The 23079-nt window shown below is 38.8% G+C and overlaps 1 protein-coding gene across 1 annotated transcript; it reads left to right on the forward strand.

The window, feature by feature from the left end:
* Positions 1 to 2095: 2095 nt before the first annotated feature.
* On the forward strand, positions 2096 to 21266 carry LOC307266479 (pre-mRNA splicing regulator USH1G-like; the record flags this gene model as incomplete). Its single annotated transcript, XM_080048514.1, has 7 exons — positions 2096 to 2259; positions 7046 to 7205; positions 7606 to 7772; positions 8715 to 8835; positions 9675 to 9740; positions 10032 to 10795; positions 21130 to 21266. 6 exons carry the CDS (start codon positions 2096 to 2098, stop codon positions 10791 to 10793), a joined length of 1440 nt encoding a protein of 479 aa, XP_079904640.1. The 3' UTR covers positions 10794 to 10795; positions 21130 to 21266.
* Positions 21267 to 23079: the final 1813 nt, after the last annotated feature.

The following is a 23079-nucleotide window of genomic DNA, read 5'->3' on the forward strand; positions in this document are numbered from 1 at the left end:
CTCGTTTCCTTATTTGCACTCTAGTTGAACTGCTATAAGCTCAACAAAGCGTGCGTTTAGTGACCTAGCTTCCACTCTGACAGCTGTAGGTGTGGTCCAACATACACACTGTAAAACATTTAGGAAAACTTGCCCAGCGATCCAAATCACATACTTTTTCTTTTTCCTACACTACATACTAAAGTACAGAAGAGTGTAAGGGCCACAGGAGAGAAAATAAATCAGATAAGGAAGATTGTGTTTTCATTATGTCGAGAAATGTCAAGAATAAAGACAAATACTCCAAAATGCTATTGGAGTTAGTGGGGCATTTATGTATTTTCAGCATACTACAATTGACGTGCATGAATTGGGACATTCTAAATCTTTTTCTGGCGTACTAAATAGTAGGGAAGTATGGGGAGTGGAACACAGAGTACATATTTCAAAGCAACTGTCTGAAATAGATTTTTTTTAAGTTGTGAGGCTAAAACTATAAGATTATTAAGTTTGAAAGAAAACTCTCTACATTTGAGCAAACTCATTATCTGTTGTTGAGATAACTTATCATTCATATGTTATAATGTAACTTCATGTTTTGAGTTCTAACTTAAATGTGCAGTGTGTAATATGACATCATCAAGAAAGTTCTACAAAGTTCTAGAATGCAACGCTCCCTGGGTAACCACAACCCTTTCGAATAATAACAGAAGCTACAGTGGCCTTCAAGGACAAGAACAATTCTAAATTTTAAACAATGCACCTGATGACATTCCAACTATGACACTTTCAAGATGGCGGCACTAGGCCTTGGTCCAAAATATGCAGAAATATGGACATATATGAGACCCTTTCTAAGGGTTATTATTATTTTTTTAAATTCAGCTATTATTCACTAAATTAAATGTACTTATGGATATTATAATTACTTTCTACAAAATCTGCTAGGAAATAAAACCCAAAATTCTACACACTGCAGGTTGAAGAATTCAAAAAAGTAAAAGTTGTGCCAAATCAGGTTAATGTTTGAATCAACATTTTGACCGACAGAGAATTAGTTAATTACAACTATTATTATTTGAAATTCTTAGTATGAAGAACTCATAACTCATTCTTTATACACATTTAAGGTACATTTTCAATACTAATTATCAATAAAATATAAATATTTGGCTCAAATGTAGACCGTTTTTCTTCATATTTATGACTTTTAGTGTTAGCTTGCCTTGAAATTTGAATGTTCCTTTTCCTTTTAGTTTTACAGTGCAGTGCAGTAACGCCACACCTTTCACAGGTAGAGAAAGCCACAGGTATCTTGTTTACTTTTCACACTCAACAATTTTTTCTTTCTACCTTTTTGAACAACGTTTGCTTAAAGGCGTCAAACCACTCCAACAGAATATTAATCAAATTTAAGCCTGTAGTCTGTCTTAAAATCACTGACGTTCACTTGACTTTGAAAGGGTTTATCTACTGGGCTTTGTGCCATGTAATATCACTGTTTGCGTACAGCACACACCAGGAAATGACTTCTAAATGAAACTCTAGCTCTTATCACTGCACGATTCAAGTAGCAGCTAATGGTTCAACTGATAACCCACTACAATGGACTTTCAGTCTCTGTGTACATTTTCATTTAGGCCGATTTAAAAAAAACTAAAATTCTAGATGTTGGATAAAGCCAGAGGTAAAATCTTTATTTCAGTTTTACAATATGTTAGTTTCCAAAGTTTTTACAGAGCAGATTTTGGATACAGACTTTGTTTTATACTTTCTTCATTTGCATACACTTTGTTTCTTATAGCCTTTCCTTTTCTACTAATTTTCTACTATTTACGTTATGACTCTAGATGGGCGGGGTTTAGGGTTTCTCATAGCCCCGCCTCTGAATGACAACTAGAACGCCTCGTGTACATCTCATCTCCTAGCAACCCTCCTGTCAGTCAGTCCCTCCGTGGCCACCGTCCGTCCCTCACTAAAAGTCGTGAGTGTAACATCCACATCGGGTTTAAAAAAACCATGAGCTAAAAAAAAAACACCCTCCAGACGAGAGCCTCCGACACCATGGACGTCCCAGACCCAGTGTAAGGTGCCTGTACAGCGGGGAGCCGCAGCCATGAACGACAGGTACCACCGGGCGGCCAGGGACGGCTACCTGGACGTGCTGCGAGAGGCCGCGAGGAAGGACCTGAACGCCCCAGATGAAGACGGGATGACACCGACACTATGGGCCGCGTACCATGGCAACATAGAGGCGCTGAGGCTCATAGTCAGCAGAGGGTGAGTACACAAACAATTTAGATATTACTGTGTATAGTTTCAGATACTAGCCTATATGTAGGGCCTAGATGTTTTATTTTTTTTGTAATAGCCTACTTTATTTTTTCTTTGTGTGTGTTTTTGGTAGGCTACATAAAAAGCGAACACACAAACAAAAGACAATAAACAACTAACATAGCGTAGGCCTACTCTGGGTTTCTAAAACATTGTATAGCCTAAAATTAAAGGTAGGCTAAATGTTAAACAAAAAATAAAAATTCTTATATGTAGCCTAGATAGTTGATAGAAAGTCCACAACTTGTATTTACAGTCTCTCTAGTTCACACCGGGGACATGGGAATGAACTAGCTCCTGCAGAATCCAACATTTCATCAGACAGTTATTTCTTCCACCACTAGAGCAAATTCATTGTATTCACTGATTAAAGCTGCTAGTTAGATGATCACACCTCTCCTTATATGACCAATCATTTTACTAGGGAGATTTTTCTATTTTCTTGCCTATTATGTAGAAAGTGTGGCCAGTTTTTTCTTATATGAAAGTTACCTAGAAATAGAATTGAGCAGATTTGTTCTCAGTTTAAAAACATATAAATACACAGCAAGTAATGATTATTTCTATTCTATTATTTTGGAAAATATAGTCATTTTCTTTATGTGAAAGTTTGCTGGGAATAAGCAGATTTTTATTTATTTTTAAATACTCGTTTATAAGTATACCAACTAATGCGTAAAGCGCTATAATCAAGACGTATTGAACTATTCTGCACAAAGAAAATGGTCATTTTACAGAAGAGAAAAGCTATGTTCCTTTGCTTGAAACTGCTGCCTTCCAAAAATAAGAATTAATATATTTCTTGTATTTTATAACTATGCTCTGATTTATCCATGCCAGCTCGTATCAGCATGAACACAAAAACATGCCCCACGTTCCAAATCACATACTTTTTCTTTTCACTACACTACATACTAAAGTACAGAGGAGATGTAGGGCCATAGGAGAGAAAAAAAATCAGATAAGGAACCTTTTTTTTCTCTTTATGTTGAGAAATGTCAAGATAAAGACGAATACTCCAAAATGCTATTGGAGTTGGTTGGGAATTTATGTATTTTCAGCATATTACAATTGACGTGCATGTATTGGGATATCCTAAATCTTTTTTCTGGCATACTAAATAGTAGGGAAGTATGGGGATTGGAATGCAGGGATGGTGCCACCTCGACTCCTGCACCCATGGCTCATCTAATCAGTGCAGCTGGGGATGAAGGGCTATTTACTTGTTAACTGCCTATTATAGAGTAAGGTCACTGGCTGCGTGTGCAACATAAATACACACTCAATTTAAATTCAGTTTAATTCAAGTGGCTTTATTGGCATGGAGAACTATAGTTAATATTGCCTAGAGATTGAGCGATCCAAAAACAAAAAATAAAATAAAATAGATAAATTCTTATTAAAACAAATGTACAGACAAAGGAGAATTTTAAAGTTGATATTTTAAAGTTAATTAATTGCAACTGTATGCCTAGAAAGCAAACAAACAGCATTGTGTGTGTGTGTCTGTGTGTCTGTGTCTCTGTGCGTGCGTGTGTGTGTGTGTGTGTGTGTGTGTGTGTGTGTGTGTGTGTGTGTGTGTGTGTGTGTGTGTGTGTGTGTGTGTGTGTGTGTGTGTGTGTGTGTGTGTGTGTGTGTGTGTGTGTGTGTGTGTGTGTGTGTGTGTGTGTGTGTGTGTGTGTCTCTCTCTCTCTCAAGCATGAAAACTTTTATATATTAACCCCACAGACATACCAGAGGATAATCCGTTACATAGCAGCTCACAGCCCGTGGAGCATGTAGAGGTATTAAGTTTAACACAAAGCAACAATACAGACCTTATTTATTACACCCATCAATTACTGAAAGGGTTTGTAAGCTCACAACGATAGGATCTTGTTAGACAAAACGAATATAGTTATAAAACAGTTCGGGAGTAAGTCTATATTATCATTGCGATAAATTCATTCTTATGTATCAGAGAAGTCTTTTGTTTAATGATTAAAGTAGTGTAATGAGAAAGATTGCATATTGTATGACTCCTGCATTATACTAATACTGAAATGTTAAGATTCCTCAAATGCTTATTCCACAAGTTACACCTTTTCTATGTCTTATACTCAGACCCCCCTGCAGTGTTGATCAGTCTCAGCCCCCCCCCCCCCCCCCCCTTGATTAAATATGGTATTCTGCTTGCTTAATACAGCCTAAGATCTAATTTTTCTCCTCCCAGTAGACGGACAAAGCTGCCCTCGGAGCACCTTTAAGGGTCCTTGGGTTTCTTGAAAGGCACTACAGTATATAAAACTAAGCTGTTAATGTGTCATGGTACTGTTGGTGATGGTGGCAGGTTTATAAGGCGTGAAGTAAAGGGCAAGGCCGTTTAGTTCAGATGTTTGTGAGCGAGACAGCAGACAGAGGAAAGGTCAATGGCTGTTATCTTTCTACTACGGCCGGTGGAGGATAGATCTGTCTGTCTGTCTGTCTGTCTGTCTGTCTGTCTGTCTGTCTGTCTGTCTGTCTGTCTGTCTGTCTGTCTGTCTGTCTGTCTGTCTGTCTGTCTGTCTGTCTATCTATCTATCTATCTATCTGTCTGTCTGTCTGTCTGTCTATCTGTCTGTCTATCTAGTATCTAGTACAGCGCCCCTGGAGCAGTGTTGGGTTTAAGTGTCTTGCTCAAGGACACAATGGTAGAGATGGTGGGCACCGTAGATGTAATAGCAGCCACCACTAGTTTTACTACTAACACCCTCCTGTCCAGTGCCAGGAATCCAACCAGAGACCTCATGGTTACTTGTCGGCCACCTTTCCTCTAGGACATCCTACCACAACAAACACATTCCCTTGTCCTAATAGAACTCTAGTATTCTCAGAAACAGTTAAAGTGTTGACCATCAGTGTTGACTCAACATGTTGCTAGTAAACAGGTTTGTGTGTCTGGTCTGAGTCACAGCTGCATCTGGTCAAGTTACTATGGAGATCATTTGACCCTGCATTCCAAATTGCATTCTCTTTCTCTTTCTTTTTACTATTCTACATACTACAGCTGATCATAACAAAGTAGTTAGTTATCATGCAGTATGCTACAATTGGGACACACTTTTACTTATTTATTAAATCATAAAATTGCACCTTGATCTTGCCTCTTGCTTTTATGTCCATCTCATCCCCCGGTTGTTTTCATATGGAGGCTCTGTCGATGTGACGTCACTTCCGGTGAATCAGGGTTCATGCTTGTGTGAATGCAGTGACCCTGTGATATGTGTGTGGTAACTCAGTCTGTGTGTGTTGTGACTGTGTGTGTGTGTGTGTATGTGTGTGTGTCTGTGTGTGTCTGTGAGTGTCTGTAGAAAGAGAGAAACACCCTCTTTGGTGTGTGTGTGTGTGTGTGTGTGTGTGTGTGTGTGTGTGTGTGTGTGTGTGTGTGTGTGTGTGTGTGTGTGTGTGTGTGTGTGTGTGTGTGTGTGTGTGTGTGTGTGTGTGTGTGTGTGTGTGTGTGTGTGTGTGTGTGTGTGTGTGTGTGTGTGTGTGTGTGTGTGTGTGTCTGTGAGTGTCTGTAGAAAGAGAGAAACACACTCTTTGGTGTGTGTGTGTGTGATGAATAATGCACGGTCAGCTCTGTCATGTTTAACCTGCAGCGTGTTCTATTATTGATCAGCTGCTCGGAGCATCTCGGTCAGAAGACAGGAAGAGGAGGGGCTTAAGTTTAGTATAAATACAGTTCATCCTAGTAGTGCATTGTGGGCTTAAGTTCAGTACAAACCAGGGCTGCAAAATTCATCGAAATGTAATCAAAATGTGAAGGTGTGACTGTCTTATTGTTTTATGCTTAATAATATGTGTCAAAAAAATACCATTTCATAGCCTCTTAAATGTTGGCATGCTGCAGAAATCTCCTGCCTAAAAATCATAGTCTACTGACATCTTTGTTACAGAGTCTAACAAAATCCAGACATAATAATTTTAATGTTTTTAAAGGAAAATTAGAATAATGATGGAAAAGTGATGTCTTGCAGTTGCTTTATCATTCCCAATAATAATAATAATAATATCAATCATAACAATAGTCTGTCCCGCCCTGCCACCTGTGTCATGGTTGTTGTGTCCTTGGGCAAGACACTTCACCCACCTTGCCTCGTGTGAATGTCGATAGTTAGTGCTGCTATCGGTGTATGAATGTGTGTGTGAATGGTAACGTGGGAAAGGAAAACAGGTCTCCCTTGTAAAAGAGTCTTCGGTCTCAATGGGATTTACCTGTATAAATAAAGGTTAGACTAGTTCAACACAGTTCATCCTAGTGCATTGTGGGTAAACATGCTCCACGTGTTTCAATCAATAAATTATAATCAATTTCTGACCAGAAGCCGAAGTCCAGTTTTTGGCTGTTGTTTATTGGGCTTCTTCACAAAACCTTTTAGTTTCGAGGCTAAAACTATAACCCTTTAGATTTTAAGGAAAACTCCCTGCATTTGCATTCGTGGCGTAGTGGATAGATAGATCGTGTACCATATTGGCTCCGGCCTTTGTTGCAGTGGTCGCGGGTTCAAATCCAACCCGTGGACCTTTACTGCAGCTCATCCCCCCTCTCTCTCTCTCTGTCTCCCCATTTCAACTCTGTACTGTCTAATAAAGCTTGACAATGCCAAACAATTATCTTAAAAAATAATAAGAAGAAGAAGAACCCTCTCTGTGTGTAAATCTTGAAATGTTTTGACACAAAATGGCGTCCTCCCTCCCCCTCTGTTTCTTATAGCGGTGACCCAGATAAGTGTGACATCTGGGGCAACACTCCGCTGCACCTGGCTGCTGCTAACGGCCACCACAACTGCCTGTCTTTCCTGGTCGCGTTCGGATCCAACGTTTGGTGTCTGGACAACGATTACCACACACCACTAGACATGGCCGCCACCAAGGTTAATATACCTGTTTTATACTGGTTTAAAGGTGGAGTCAGTGATTCTGTAGAATGCCTGTTTTTAAAATCACTTGTTGTAATTGAATCAATCAGTGAATATCTCCTCACGATCTGCTACCTGTACGTACTGTGTGTCCAGCCTAGGCTGTGTACTGTAAATGGGTATTTTGCTAGCCATTGTTGACATACCAGTTTACAGAGCCTAGGCTGTGTATTAACACCAGATTTTTTTTCAGCGCACACACACACACAGTTCGTACAGGTATGATTTCCCATAAAGTGATTTTTCCAACAAGCGTTCACTAGAATTGCTGACTGCACCTTTAATGTGTTTTTGAGTGCCTTGAAAAGTGCTGTAGAAATAAAATTTATTATTTCATATTATTATTTGTATAAAGGAACACATGGACTGCGTTCGATACCTGGATTCCATTGCAGCCAAGCAGATCACCCTGAACCCAAAGCTAGTGGGCAAACTGAAGGACCAGGCTTTCCGCGCCGCCGAGCGTAGAATCAAAGACTGCGCCAAGCTACAGAGAAAACACAGAGAACGCATGGAGAGAAGGTATTTTTTATTTTTCTATTCTTTTTTTTATTATGATTTTCCAGATTCATACATTACAGTCAATAATAATATATTACCACAGTTTGGTTTACAAACATTATTCTAGTCTTAAATTTGGTTCCAGGCTCCTCAAAATAAATTAGTTTTGATTTATGATGATAAAAATTATTCAATACTAAGAATTACATGTAGAGTAAATGTGTTTAGTAAACTAACTGCAGGCAAAACTGTAACTGTAAACAAACCCCCCTCCTCTGAAACTGCTTACTGCACCTTTAAAAAATGCACTCAATTTGAGAGCTTCTTCCCTCATTTTGTTGTACTTTGTGCAATGATCGAACCCGAAGGTCAACGTTGTTTTTCAAATCTTAGTAAAGCTCTAAAATAATTTACAATACAAAAAAAATTCTTAAAATGCCTATATTTAACATCTTTTTTTCAATATTAACACCAGCATAATGTGTTCCTTAACAACATAGCAATTTAATTCAGCTTCTTTCCCAAGAAACTTGCTTCTGGAGGTACCAAGGTCTAAACGAAAGCTCAGAGGGGACAGAGCTTTTTCAGTTGCCGCTCCAAAATTGAGGAACGAGCTCCCCCTCCATATTAGACAGGCCCCCTCACTGCCCATTTTTAAAACACGTCTTAAAACCCATTTTTACTGCTTGGCTTTCAACCCAGCATGAGACCTTAATTTTGTTTTAGTGTCCTATGGTGTATTTTATTCATTGTGCTTATTAGTTTTATTTGTTTAAATTGTTTTTTCTGAATTTTAAATTGTTGTTTTGCTTTTAAATTGTTTTACCTGCATTATGTACAGCACTTTGTTTCAGCTGTGGTTGTTTTAAAGGGCTTTATAAATAAAGTTGAGTTGAGTTGAGTTGAGAAACATGTAGAAGGGTGCAGTTACACTTTAAATAGATTCTGATTGTGATTGTGAAGGTTCATGAAGGAGTCGGCTGCGATGGACAACATGGACGCTATTAGCTTCTCGAGCTACAACAGCGGCAGCACACTGAGAAGCAAGTTCAACACCGTCACCTCCAACATGCCATACTCACAGGTGGGTGAAACTTATTATTTTGAATCAGCCCCACTCCACTTGTAACTGTTTTAATTAGGCTATTGTTGTGATTCATTCGATTGATCTGAATGTTTTAATTGTTGTTGTCTCTTTGTAAGCTTGTTGTGTATTTTTATTGTATATTGTGTATTTGTAATAACTCAACGTCATTGTAAACAAGGGTGACCCCTCAATTGATCTCTCAAGGTTAAAAAAAGGAAATGAATGAATGAATGAATGAATGGGTGGCAATTTGTCTGCCTGTATTTGTTCTTTGTTTTTATTATCTCTTAATGCCATTTCTAATGTCTAATCTTGATGTATTTCATGCCCCTGTAAAGCACTTTGAATGGCCTTGTGTCTGAATTGTGCTATAGAAATAAACTTGCCCTGCCTCTTTGAATTTGTGTTAAAGGTGGAGTCAGTGATTCTGGAGAACGCTTGTTGTCAAAATCACTTTTTGGGCAAAATCAGTGAATATCTCCTCACGATCCACTACATGTCCATACTGTGAAAAGTCCAATACACAACCTAGGCTCTGTAAACTGGTATGTTGCATCTACGATGGGCCTTTTTGTTTACAAGTTTACAGAGCCTAGGCTATGTATTATCATCATATTTATTTTCAGCACAAACACACACACACACACACACATACACAGTACAGACAGGTAGCGGATCGTGAGGAGATATTCCCTGATTTAGCCAAAAAGCGATTTGGACAAAAGGTGTTATCCAGAATCACTGACTCCACCTTTAAGTTATTCAGTGGGTCAAAGAAATATATATATATATTATACAACTCTATTCATTCCCATTTTCAAACCTTGACCCTTAAGGCCACGCTGCTTTCGACCGCCAAGGGAAAAGCCAAGATCCAGAAGAAACTGGAGAAGAAAAAACAGGTAAAACTGCTATTATTTATTACTATTTATTCAAATCAACTGTAAACTTAGTTGTTTGATTCATGCTTGATTGATGCAAATAGTTGATGATGTCTTTTCTCAAACAATATAAACTTTAAGTCTGCAATTCATACATTTCTGAACATGTGTATATGATTATTCATAAAACTGCATGTAATTCAAATGGTTTATAAACTGTATCTGCACTTAAATGGCATTGTGATGCATTTTAATTTACCTTTCTGTACAAAATATAATGTATTGTACCTTTCCTTTGCCTTTACTTACCAGGTTGATGGGACGTTCAAGATCTACGAAGACGGTAGGAAAAGCATGCGCTCTCTGTCCGGCCTTCAACTGGGCAACGACGTCATGTTCCTGAAACAGGGAACGTACGCCCAGCCTAAAGAACGCTCGCGCCTCAACATACGCGACATGTTCTCCCCCGAAAACGACAACGAGGACTATCTAGACACCGTGTCCCGAGCCATGAGCGACCCGGGCCTTCACGAAGCCGCCTACTCCGAAATCAGCGCCGATTCTGGTCGAGATTCACTTTTCACCCGACCGGGGCTTGGGACAATGGTGTTTAGGAGGAACTATATGAGCGCTGGGATGTTAAGCATGGGGAGGGATGGTGGGGCAAGCGTGGCGGGAAGCGAACCCATAGGACGTGCCCCTAACGTAAGGCTACGAGGAAATCTACCCAGACGATCGCCAAGCTTAGACGAAGACAGTATAGGTAGTGCTTTGAGCCTACAAGAAAGGAACATACAGGAACTGCCCTGGGATGAAACGGACATTGGTTTAGATGATGATTTTGAACCGGAGAATAGCCCGTTGGAGACTTTCCTGGCGACGCAAAGTTTGAGTGAGTTCATGCAGATTTTCCGGCGGGAGAAGATAGACTTGAAAGCGCTGATGTTGTGCTCGGATAAAGACTTGGCGAGTATCCACATCCCTCTAGGACCCAGGAAAAAACTACTGGAGGCCTGCAAGAGACGGCTGGACACGATAGACGAACCAGAGACCATAGAAGACACTGAGCTATGAAGGTTAGTATTATGGCTGTGGCTACTATGGTAGTTTACCACCACCAGTATGACTGTGTGTGAATGAATGGAACCTGGAACCCTGTAAAGCGTCTTTGAGTGCCTTGAAAAGCGCTATATAAATCCAATCCATTATTATTATCATTATAACATTATATTATATTATATATTATTATTATATTACATTACACACATTTAAAGGCAATGTTCACATGTATATTGATATTTAAAGGTGCTACGACTCTGAGAAAAAAACAGGTAAAAGCGCTACATAAGTGGAGTCTTTTTACCATTTACCATGTGTGGACTATTAAGTAGGGTATAGGCTGCAATATAATATTTTATTTAAAGGTGCTACGAGGAACTTTTAAATATTTCTGAAACAGTCTCATTTTTTACTCGGGTGATCATAAATTACACGTAACAGCAAATGAGAAAATCCGTGCAAAGAATGCTATTTTTATATAGTTTTTCTTAATGCCTTTGTTATGGGTACGCTCACCCAGGAACAACAGCTGGCGTAGTAAAAACACTACCGCTTCTGTCCAAGAATAAACAGAATTTGAAAGTTCCTCGGAGTACCTTTTTAAAAAGAAAAAAAAATATATAGGCATTTTTCCTCCCACTCCACGATCCGCTACTACCTGTCCATATTGTGTGTGCGCTGAAAAAAAATCCAGTTTTAATACACAGCCTTGGGTCTTTAAATTGGTATGTTGCTAGCTATGGTGGGCACCTTTGTTTGCATACCCTTTGTTTACGTATCAGTTTACAGAGCCTAGGCTGTGTATTAACACTGGATTTATTTTAATCGCACACAATACAGACAGGTAGATCATGAGGATATACTGTATACTCATTTTGAGGAAAAAAATATTATTAAGATGCATTCTATAGAAACAATATTGCAGAACGTGTGTGTGTGTGTGTGTGTGTGTGTGTGTGTGTGTGTGTGTGTGTGTGTGTGTGTGTGTGTGTGTGTGTGTGTGTGTGTGTGTGTGTGCGTGCGTGCGTGCGTGCGTGCGTGCGTGCGTGCGTGCGTGCGTGCGTGCGTGCGTGCGTGCGTGCGTGCGTGCGTGCGTGCGTGCGTGCGTGCGTGCGTGCGTGCGTGCGTGCGTGCGTGCGTGCGTGCGTGCGTGCGTGCGTGCGTGCGTGCGTGCGTGCGTGCGTGCGTGCGTGCGTGCGTGCGTGCGTGCGTGCGTGCGTGCGTGTGTGTGTCAATATATAAACTTTAATCACAAGACAAAACTTAAAGTAATGTAGGTCATACAATAATATTCTTTGTTTTGTGTGCGTTTTAAGAACAAGTGTACTGTATGTGTCTAAATATAATTGAATTTGCCAAGATCAAAGCCATAAAGGCCCAACAAATAATTATATTTGTGGGAGTTGGACTTAATCTGATTCAAAATATTAGATTGATACATATTAAAGATGCTTAAAATAATACAAATTATAAATCAAAACAGTGAAAACTGGGCTCCAGGTTTTGTCTTTAATGTGAAGCCTTTATTGTAAGATATGAGACAATTCATCATTTCAAAAAATAGCAATTATACTGCGCCAATAACACTGCTCGATACAACACTTATATACTGTATCTGTTGGGAAAAAAAATCCCTCACAAAATATATCACATTATCCTGAGATTGTAAAGCAAAACAAATGAATGCAATTTCTTTTTTTGTAATTTACAATAAAACAAGATTTAAATAAAAGTAGAAAATCCCATAATAGACCAGCCCCACCCTATGTGTCGGGGTGCAAATAAAAGAAAAGGAAATCTGGCGCGTGGTCGTTCTCTGCATGTCATTCCCCTCTCTGCTCCATTTCATCTCTGTCTCTCCAAACTGTCTAATAAAAAGCATAACAATGCTGGAAACAGATTTATGTTATTTGACTCTCAAATGAAGATTTTTGGGATACAGGTGTAGCAGTATAATATACTTATTTTCAAAATAATGTTCCAAAGTTACAAAGTGGTTTATGTGGTTGAACCAGGACTAAAAAATGTCATGAGGCAATGAGAAACATAACAATCAAGCAACTGAAATAATACCAAAATAAAATGGATTAAAATACTCAATAATATATGATTAAAAAGAAAAAACAATGTTAATATTTTTTGATGTGAGAATAACCTTCATCACTGCCTGCCTGTCTGTCTCACGGACCACGGGTTAGAATCCAGCCCGGGTCGTTATCTGCTTGTCATCCCCTCTCTGCCACATTTCACCTCTGTTTCTACAAGCTGTCAAATAAAAAGCATAAGAATGACAAAAAATTATCTTAAAAATAATATATACACCAACAAACTTGTACAGAATCTAAGGGGAAACTTTTTTTCATCAGCATTATTTTCTACAATAATTATACCTGCTTTTAATTTATACTAAATTATTATGAGATCCAAGTTTCTTTAGAACCACTTCCACATTTTATTATTTTCCAAAATGTTATAATAATAATTGAAATAATAATAATAATAATAAAAAAAGATAAGAAAGTGGTTTACATGGTTGAATCATGACTGAAAAATTTGAGGCAATGAGAGGCGACACATAAAAATCAAGCAACTGAAATAATACAAAAATTAATTTGATTAAAATACTCAATAATATATGAAGAAAAACAATGTTAATATTTTTTGATGTGAGAATAACCTTCATCACTGCCTGACTGTCTGTCTCTCATTTTTAAGATGAAATTTGAACATGTGCATATTAAAGGTATAGTTCAGTATTTTTGAAGTGTGGTGGTATGCTGTACTTATGCATTGATATTCTCTTACCTTATGGAGATGGTGATCAGTCACTATAAGGAGTTTGGGGGAGACGTGGCTTTAGCAGAAGTCAGCATTGTACCGTTGCAGAGGGGGCCAGGGGAAAAACGACTGCACGAGTTGACGCAGTAATACATGGCCGAACTACGCTTGAAAAAAAAGTGCAGAAATAAACGTCTGTCTGTAGATACACTGCAGCCTATCAGTCCCCAAATCAGCAGTGAAAAAATCCTGAATTTAGAGAATTTATTGAACGGATATCTAGTTTTTAGGTAAGCATTTATATACATGGCGTGAGAAAATATTGTTTTTCTGCTGTCCCCCTCTGCAACAGTACAAGGCTGACTTCTGCTACAGCCACGTCTTCACCAAAACTTTTTAAAATAACTGCGCTGATCACCATCTCCATAAGATAACACACTAACTATTATAGTACCTCATACAACCCCACTTTAACAGTACTGAACTATCCCTTTAAGCCACTACTCACTTGGTCTTATAGTTCACAATCAGCACAATAACACAGAGAACCCCCAGAAAGATACTGAGCACTATGCACCTCAGTGTGTAAAAGGTGGAGTAGACCCCAAAGGGCTCTCTGTACATCAGAAGAGTTTTGGCTGTTGGCTGACACTGGGCGTCTGAGTCAAAGTCAATAACTGCACACCAATACTCCCCTGTGTCCTCCAGTGAGACATTCAAGATAGTAACCGACTCGCGAGAGGTAATTATTCTGTTCTTATCAAACTTATTTAGATGAACGACTTTGCCTTGTGTTTGTTTCGACTTCATGAACCAATTGAATCCCCTACCTCCCCTACTCAAATCTGCGATACATCTGATAGTGACATTTTCTCCTCCTGAGAAGAGCTCTACATCAGGAGGGCCAAATGTGGGGCACACAAACAGCTCAAAAAAACTACTACTGTAATAGCTTTGACAGGTGTACGCACCTGAGTCACTTAACGCTAACGATGAAAACACCAGTGACTCGTTTTGGAAAACTACTCGTTTTAGGGAAGCTATCTTCTCCCAACGTGGCTTGTCATCACGGTGGCCATTGCACTGCAACACGGCCGTCTCTCCCACCGAGCGGTAGATTGTCTCTGTTGGGAGGTATATCCCTACAGGGTGACTGCTGACACACTGCTGTTGGTTCATCACAAGACAAGTGAAGTCCCCACTGACTGGTGTCGTGATGTTGGACTGACGAGGACCTGATGCGTTTTTCACCACTTGAAATCCTCCTTTAACAATGTCCGTCATCGATGTCGTACCATCCCGAAAAACTCTTGTCCATAATGAGTTTCGTCTGTCCACATTATGATAGCCAAGACTTAACGTGAGCCACCAGATTTCCAGATCGTCAGCCGTGTCCTCACATCGCAAGTCAGCTGTGTCTCTACCTCCCACTGGGAAACGTTTTCTCTCACCTCTCCTACTGCAAATAATAATACTGGTGTTTCTCTCATATGTCACCTTGCCATCTGTCCAACACTCCCGTTGGTACAGGCCTGAGTCTGAATGGATCAGATTGAAGATCCTGTAATAAGACTTTTTGCTAACGATGTAATCTGTCATTCGTTGTTTCAAGCCGTCCGGTAGTGTAGAGTTCTCGGACGAGGAGACAGAGGTGTTCCATAGGACAAGCTTCTCCTCTCCAACAGACCTGGAGATCAGGCAGGAGGAGTTGACCTGGACCTCGTAATTGAGTGTGAAGGTGTAAAGGTCTCCTTTCTCTAGGATTCTGATAGGTTCTTCTGAGTGGATGTTGTTGATGAAAGCAAACAGCAGTAAGGCGAGGTGTGCGACTGCAGCCATTCTGCTCCGAGGTCTCAGTGTGTGACTGTCACTCAAACACTGACGCCGACAGCTCCGTGTCAACGCTCTTCAGCAGCTTCTGAGGACCGCAGGTCTCTACGTCATGGAAAACTTTCAAGCACGAGGTATAATCCTTATCTAGTCATCTTATGCCCTTTTCAGAGAATTTCAAATCAATAGATTAGACACACATATCTCGAGGCAACTTCTCAAAAACATCCTGAGTTGTTATCTTTACAAGAACAGGAAATTATTGGTGCTGATGCAAATCTGTGTGTTGTCGCATTTGCAGGTTGAAGTGAGTCTTTACTCTGGGCCATCAAACCACTCAATATTTTAATCGTAGTAACATTGTAAACTGAGTCTGACTGTTTTTACTTGTTTAAACACTTTGAATCGCATCAGTGTATGAATTGTGCTGTGCAAATAAATTGCCTGGCCTTACACATTAACACACCATATCTCATCATTGAATGTGGAACAATATTATTACTAAAGGCAAGCTCTCTCTACACACAATCAGCTCTCTCTCCCTCTGTCTCTCTCCTTCCCTCCCTCTCTCTCTCTCTCTCTCTCTCTCTCTCTCTCTCTCAAATTCAAAAAGTTGTACTGGCATTACAACTGCCGTAAACAGTATTACCAAAGCATTAGACCTAAAGATATTACAAATAATGACAAAAGAAAACCATCAGAACAATATGTAGATATAACAATATCATACAAATTATATGTAGGGGAGAACGGGGTTCCTCTAAGCGAGCTAAAATGATTAATCACTCAAATTTAAACATTTCCAATTAATTCAGGATGTTTCCTAGAAATGGGCATTAGCAGAATTGTTTTCAAGACAAAGGGCAGTGAAAATATGATTGTTTAAAAAAAAGTTGTCCCATAGCTGGGGTAAACTGAGACAGACCAGAAAAATCAAGGGGGTAAACTGAACCACTTACTTTTTACACTCTGAAACTACCTTAACAACACAAATTGTAACAGTTAGAATCCTGACAGCTAGCTTGAAAACCAAATATTACAAAACTAATGTCGGACTAGTAACAGAATCATGGGGTTTGGTCAATTAAGCAAAAAAATGTTCTAAACACTTGAAAGTAACTCTGATCAAATACAACATATAATTCATATTCAATAATTAACATTCAAATGACAGATAGAACCAGTTAGATTAGAACACAGTCTGGGGGTCAGAACACAGGACCCTTAGAGCCAGCTAGTGTCTGGGTATCAGAGCAAAGGAAAATCAGAACCAGAACAGTCTGGGACTCAGAACACAGGACTAGACCTAGCTGTCATTTTCCATCTTTTGAGTCTTTTTTTTTGCATTTGTTGTATTGGGATCATTCATTGAATAAATACATATTTCTTAGAGCAGGGGTTTTCAGTGAGTGAGCCCCCCCTCAGAGAACAAATTTCAGCTGAGCCCCCCCCCCCCCCCCCCCCCCCCAAAAAAAAAAGTTGAAAGATGTTTTATTTATTTTACACATTTTAAACATATTTTTGAAACATTCTAAACATCTTTGTGCGTTTTTAAACACATTTCTTTAAACATTTTAACATCTTTATCTAAGTATGTTTTTGTTTTGCTTTAAAATACATTTGAACATCTTAACCCAGTGTTTTAATCCTGCTTCCTTTAAGCATGGATAGTAGTGACTGAGTGTGCAGCGGAGTGAGAAAGTTGGCAGACAGACTTGCCCAAATTATTGACTATTGTTAAAAGTCCTTCCCACACCCAGTGTTTTTATGCTAGTGCCTCCAATGTCCTGCTGGGTGAAAATAGTAGCCAGCAGAGAACCAGACCGTCATAGGGGGGTTCCGGGGTATGCCCCCCCGGGAGATTTTTTTTTTACCCTTTTAAAGTGAAATGCATGAATCTGGTAGCCTGGAAATCCTGACCCTGATATCTTGAACGATAGAGGGTCTGGCGACGATCAATAGTAATTTCCAACTCTAGGGGCGGCTCCTACTCGTGCATTTCAAATGCCACTGCACGCAGTTGGATAGCACTACAACCAATCAGAGCGATGCACAAGTGACGTAAGCCCCGTTCGTTTAGCGAACAGCTGTTAAACTGTTCAATTAAACGTTTGCCGTTGTCGGTCGGCAAAACAGAACATTCCACTTACTTGCTAGTGAAAGCTATGAGTCCCGTCTTCCAATTCGTTAAGGGTCGAGGCCAAAGCAGTCTCAAACTCACACAACATATCCGCAGCCATCTTTGATGTTTACTATCACAGCTTCGACGTCGCATGCACGTCACTGTCGTCATCCGGTTACGTCCTCCCCAGAGCACCATATAAAGGGCTCTGGCGCGCCCATATTAGATAGAACCAATTGAAACGTTATACCAGATTTCTGGTAGTCTTGATAAGCTTCAACGGACCAACACGCGCAGCAAATTTAATTTGCCAGCGCCTAGTGGCAGGTCTGGGAATGCCAGGCTATGAATCTGGTGCACTTTGAGAGGAAAATTAAGAGGCTAAATATGAGGAATTTTGTGTGAACAAATAATTTGGAGACACTGGGTCGGATGAATTAGAAGCTATTGAAGAAAGACACATGAATTTTCCATAAAAATATTAATTTAAAATAAAATATTATGCAGGGCCCTCTGGGATGGGCCTAGTGCTCTTTTTCTTTAACAAGACATATTTCTCTGTAATATAGTAAATGCATCTAAATGTAGTGAGAGGAACTAAGCAGAAGAACTCTTGCCCAGCTATCTTTATTTCCACAGACAAGGCTGAAATAGGCTATAGACTATACACAGTGCATGGGAAACTGAAGGCAGCCCCATTTCCAAATGTTTTTAAATAAACTCAATACACACTGTGCTAGTACGTGAACATGACGTCACGTGATCAGTTAACCTCGGATTATCTCCCAGATGATCTGATTCAATTATTAGGCTATTAACTATCTAGACCAAAACATTGTATTCCTTTTTTTGTATGATAACTTACAATTGCTTAATATGATGTTAATATCATATTAAGCATATCGTCAGAGCTCTCGTCGGGCAAATACACGAGCCTCCATCAATGGTGATTGTCTTGTTCCAATGCACAAGACATCTTTCGGTCAGTCTGTTTTCTCTGCAAAGGGGGCAAAACTGTGGAACCTCTTGCCCACTAGTCTAAAACTAGAGACTAATGGCAACACTTTTAACAGAGAACTTAAACAACGGCTCAAATCAAGTCAACAGTGCTCACTCAAATAATTTACAACTGGTTTATTGTTTGATCATGCTGCCTTTGTTTTACTCTACGTAGCCTATATATATTGACTCATTATATTGCTGCTCTGTACTCTATTGTATTCTGCATTTTTACTCTTTTAATTATCAGTTTTTTTATCAGTATTTGATCTTGTTTCTGTTTTGTTTAGTTTATTTTGTTGTTTTTAAAAAGCCTCCTGTGGACAGGTGTTGTAAACTAGCATTTATGCTAACACACTGTAAACAATGCATCTGGTTCGTCCAATGACATTGTCATGTCCATGTCCAAATAAAATCTTATATATATCAAAAACACAAACTCAAAAAATAAATAAACAAATAAAAAAAATATATATATATTTTTTATTTATTTTTTCACATAGCCCACAGTTTGAAAACCGCTGTCTTAGAGTCTATTGATGTTAAAGGTCACTCTCCTGTCCCCCACATAGATAAGTGCCAAACCATGCCCTTGCTGACACCCCTTCAACCATCAACCCCCACCTCCAGCCCACATTGTCTTTTGTCTTTTCAAACTAGTCTCCTTGCTATCATCAACATGTGTGATAGAGGTTTTTCTACCTGAATCAATTTGATTAGGCACAACAATCGATTAAGTTGACAGCAAGAAAATTTACTTTTACATACAAAAAATACATTTTTGTGAAAAAAACATGCTTACAACATCACCATGAGGTCCTCTCTTTCATAGCCAAGGAGAGATGAGAGGGGCTTGAAAACATATATCTCACATGACCAAAAATGTGTTCCGTGTCCTAGATACAGGGGGTGTCTCACATTACCCGATGTCTCACATTCCCCCGTCCTCCCCTATTTTGTAGGAGTTGAAGGAGGGAGTCAAACCGATCACTTCATTTGGCTTCTCACCTCTCTGGCCATTTATTCCCATCTCCAAAAATCAACCAACACACCGTCATACATCCGCCTTTAAACCACACCCCCGCCCCGTGTCCCCCGTTACCTTACGCCCTCTTAACGGGAACGGACATTTAATTCATGAATCTACGACATGACAGTGAATTATTTCCATTTAGAGTCCGCCACAGTATGTACATTTATTTATCTAGCTAATGCAAAGTCCTTTAGCCAAGCAGTTACCTCTTGATCTGCTGTATGAAGGGTTACAAGTCCTCCTTTGAGTCTTTGTAGAGAACGCTTGTTGTCAATTACTTTTTGTCAAAATCAGTGAATATCTCCTCATGATCCTGTGTGCGCGGAAAACTAGACTGCGACCAATTGCTCGCATTTTGCAACCATCTTTTGAGACAGTGCGAGGACTTTTTTACAACTAGGGGCACGCGCGTGCGACCGGAAAATTCTGTGACGTTTGTAAACACATAAACGTTGTATGGGTCCACATTCTATAGGCCACTGCATATCTATAAAAAAAGCTAACCTTGTAGTTATATGGCAACAAAAAAAGTGTGTAAAGTGAGTTTGTAAATATGTAAATAGGCCTAGATAATTTGTAAACTACCTGGTCAGCATTTGTGTGTGTGTGTGTGTGTGTGTGTGTGTGTGTGTGTGTGTGTGTGTGTGTGTGTGTGTGTGTGTGTGTGTGTGTGTGTGTGTGTGTGTGTGTGTGTGTGTGTGTGTGTGTGTGTGTGTGTGTGTGTGTGTGTGTGTGTGTGTGTGTGTGTGTGTGTGTGTGTGTGTGTGTGTGTGTGTGTGTGTGTGTGTGTGTGTGTGTGTGTGTGTGTGTGTGTGTGTGTGTGTTGCATTTTACACATGAAGACCAGCCAGATGATACTGGCTAAACGGCACCATATAGTGGCCACTTGTGATATAACAAGATGAGAGTTTGGAGCTCTCTTATTATTACCTATAAATATAGCTAATGTTGTAGCATGCCACTTTTTATGGTATCTCACTGTACATTTTATCAATCATACTTACACAACTTTTGTTGGGAGTTTTTTTTTCTAAGGGTCTAAGGGCAGATAGATAGATAGATAGATAGATAGATAGATAGATAGATAGATAGATAGATAGATAGATAGATAGATAGATAGATAGATAGATAGATAGATAGATAAGGGCAGAGGGTGTAATACTGTATGGAATTTGAAGCCCACTGAGGCAAATGTCTATTTGTGATATTGGGCTATACAAATAAAACTGATTTCATTTCATTTCATTTGACTTTTAGTCTTATGAACAAATCAAGTTTATTTCTATAGCACAATTCAGACACAAGGCCATTCAAAGTGCTTTACAGGGGCATGAAATACATCAAGATTAGACATTAGAAATTGCATTTAGGAGATGGTAAGAACAAAGAATATACATAAAGATTCAAGATTAGACATTAAACATTTAGACAGCGATGTGACTGACAATGTAGTCATTTTCTATACAGCCCATTTAACTTACTCTTTAATAGTTTCAAACAAATTCAAAAATATTGGGGAATCTGTATCACAAAACAGCGCTATATTAGTTCCATGTATTATTATAATGTTTTTTTCTATCTATTTACAGGACAATACGGTCAATGGAAGCAACATGGGATCTCTTAGCATCTGAATGAAACCTAAAAATGAACTGAAAAACATTTGCCACACATACAAACACAAAGGTTTGTATGGTTTCTCTTCCACTGACATTTAGCCTGACTGTTACTGTAACACCTGTAGCCTTTGCATACTGTATCAATTCATGTATAGATGACTAAGTGATTAATTAGTTAATGTATTAGTGAATGTTCCTAATCCTTTGATATGCTACTGTTTATTATGTCCTTATTGTACAGTTTTTTCTTACTTTAAACGTATTTTTTTCCATGGCACATAGACAATGTTTTTTTTTAAAATACATTTTATTGTAGGAAGAAAAATATGTTATTGTTGACTTTTTTTATACATATTTTTTGTGCAAAAAAATAAAAGAAAAGAAAACATTATTATTATTAAAAAAAACTGTTAAAGGTGCACTATGTAGTTTCAGAGGAGGGGGGTTTGTTTACATTCCCAGAGCCTGCAGTTAGTTTATAAAACATATTTTCTCTACATGTTATTCTTAGTATTGAATAATTCTATCTTCATAAATCAAAACTAAATTATTTTGAGGAACCTGGAACCCAAATATAAGACTAGAATATGTTTGTAAACCAAACTGTGGGCCCTGCTACTGTAAACAACAACAACAGTGAAACAATAACTTTTCAGGAAGCTTTCTAACTTCAAACAGTGTTCCAGGGATCACATTTTACTGTGAGGAAAGTTTGTTTATTCAGTTATGAGAATACGCCTTACAAAATGTTCACTTCTCTGACACACCCAAAGTTACATAGTGCACCTTTAACATACATATACACAATGTTGACTTTGCTATTTATGGGGTTATTTACAGTATTAGTGTATGGAAATGGCCCCGGGCTGACTGTTGCTTGTCTAACACTGTTGCAATAGTAAAGACAAAGGGTTATGTGTGTGTAGATAGTGCTCTTATCTCCGGTTGCAAGAACACATACACACACACACACACACACACACACACACACACACACACACACACACACACACACACACACACACACACACACACACACACACACACACACACACACACACACAGGGCATTCAGTTTCACACAAGGTCAGTTGGTCTGTGTCTGTGCATTTGATAGTATGACTGTGCATGAATGTACTTTATAAGTTTTTTTTTATTAATTAATTTTTTAAACTAAGAATGCACCACTACAACGAGCACTATTATGTTTTATTAAAATAAAATGAAAAATAGTATTGTTTGTGTGAATATATATTTCTCCTTAAAGGTGCTACTTTAAGAGGACATTTTAAATATTTCTGAAACAGTCTCAGTCTTTTTCCTCTGATGATCATAAATTACATGTAACAGCAAATGAGACCATCAGTGCAAAGAATGCTATTTTTATATAGTTTTTCTTAATGCCTTTATCATGGGTATACGCTCACCCAGGAACAACAGCTGGCGTAGTAAAAACCCTACCGCTTTTTTCCGATAGGAATGCAAGAATCAACACAAACTGATGGTTCCTCGGAGCACCTTTAACTACATAAAAAATGGCAACATTTTAATTTAACTATGAACTACTTGAATCACTATGTTAATGTGAATGTAGATGAACTACTGGCGAGCTACTGCAACATGTAGTTTACCTTCTAGCTTAATGGAGGACTGTATCCGCGATTATAATAAATAGATAAATGACTCAATAAATACATAAAAGACTTAAAGCTGCAGTGTGTAGAATTTTGGGTTTTATTTCCTACCAGATTTTGTAGAAAGTAATTATAATATCCATAAGTACATTTAATTTAGTGCATAATAGCTGAACATTTTTTTTTGTATTATTTATTTTTCCCTTAGAAAAGGTCTCATATATGTCCATATTTCTGCATATTTTGGACCAAGGCCTAGTGCCGCCATCTTGAAAGTGTCATAGTTG

This window comes from Ammodytes marinus (assembly GCF_949987685.1).
Source record: "Ammodytes marinus genome assembly, chromosome: 20".
Taxonomy (NCBI): domain Eukaryota; kingdom Metazoa; phylum Chordata; class Actinopteri; order Uranoscopiformes; family Ammodytidae; genus Ammodytes; species Ammodytes marinus.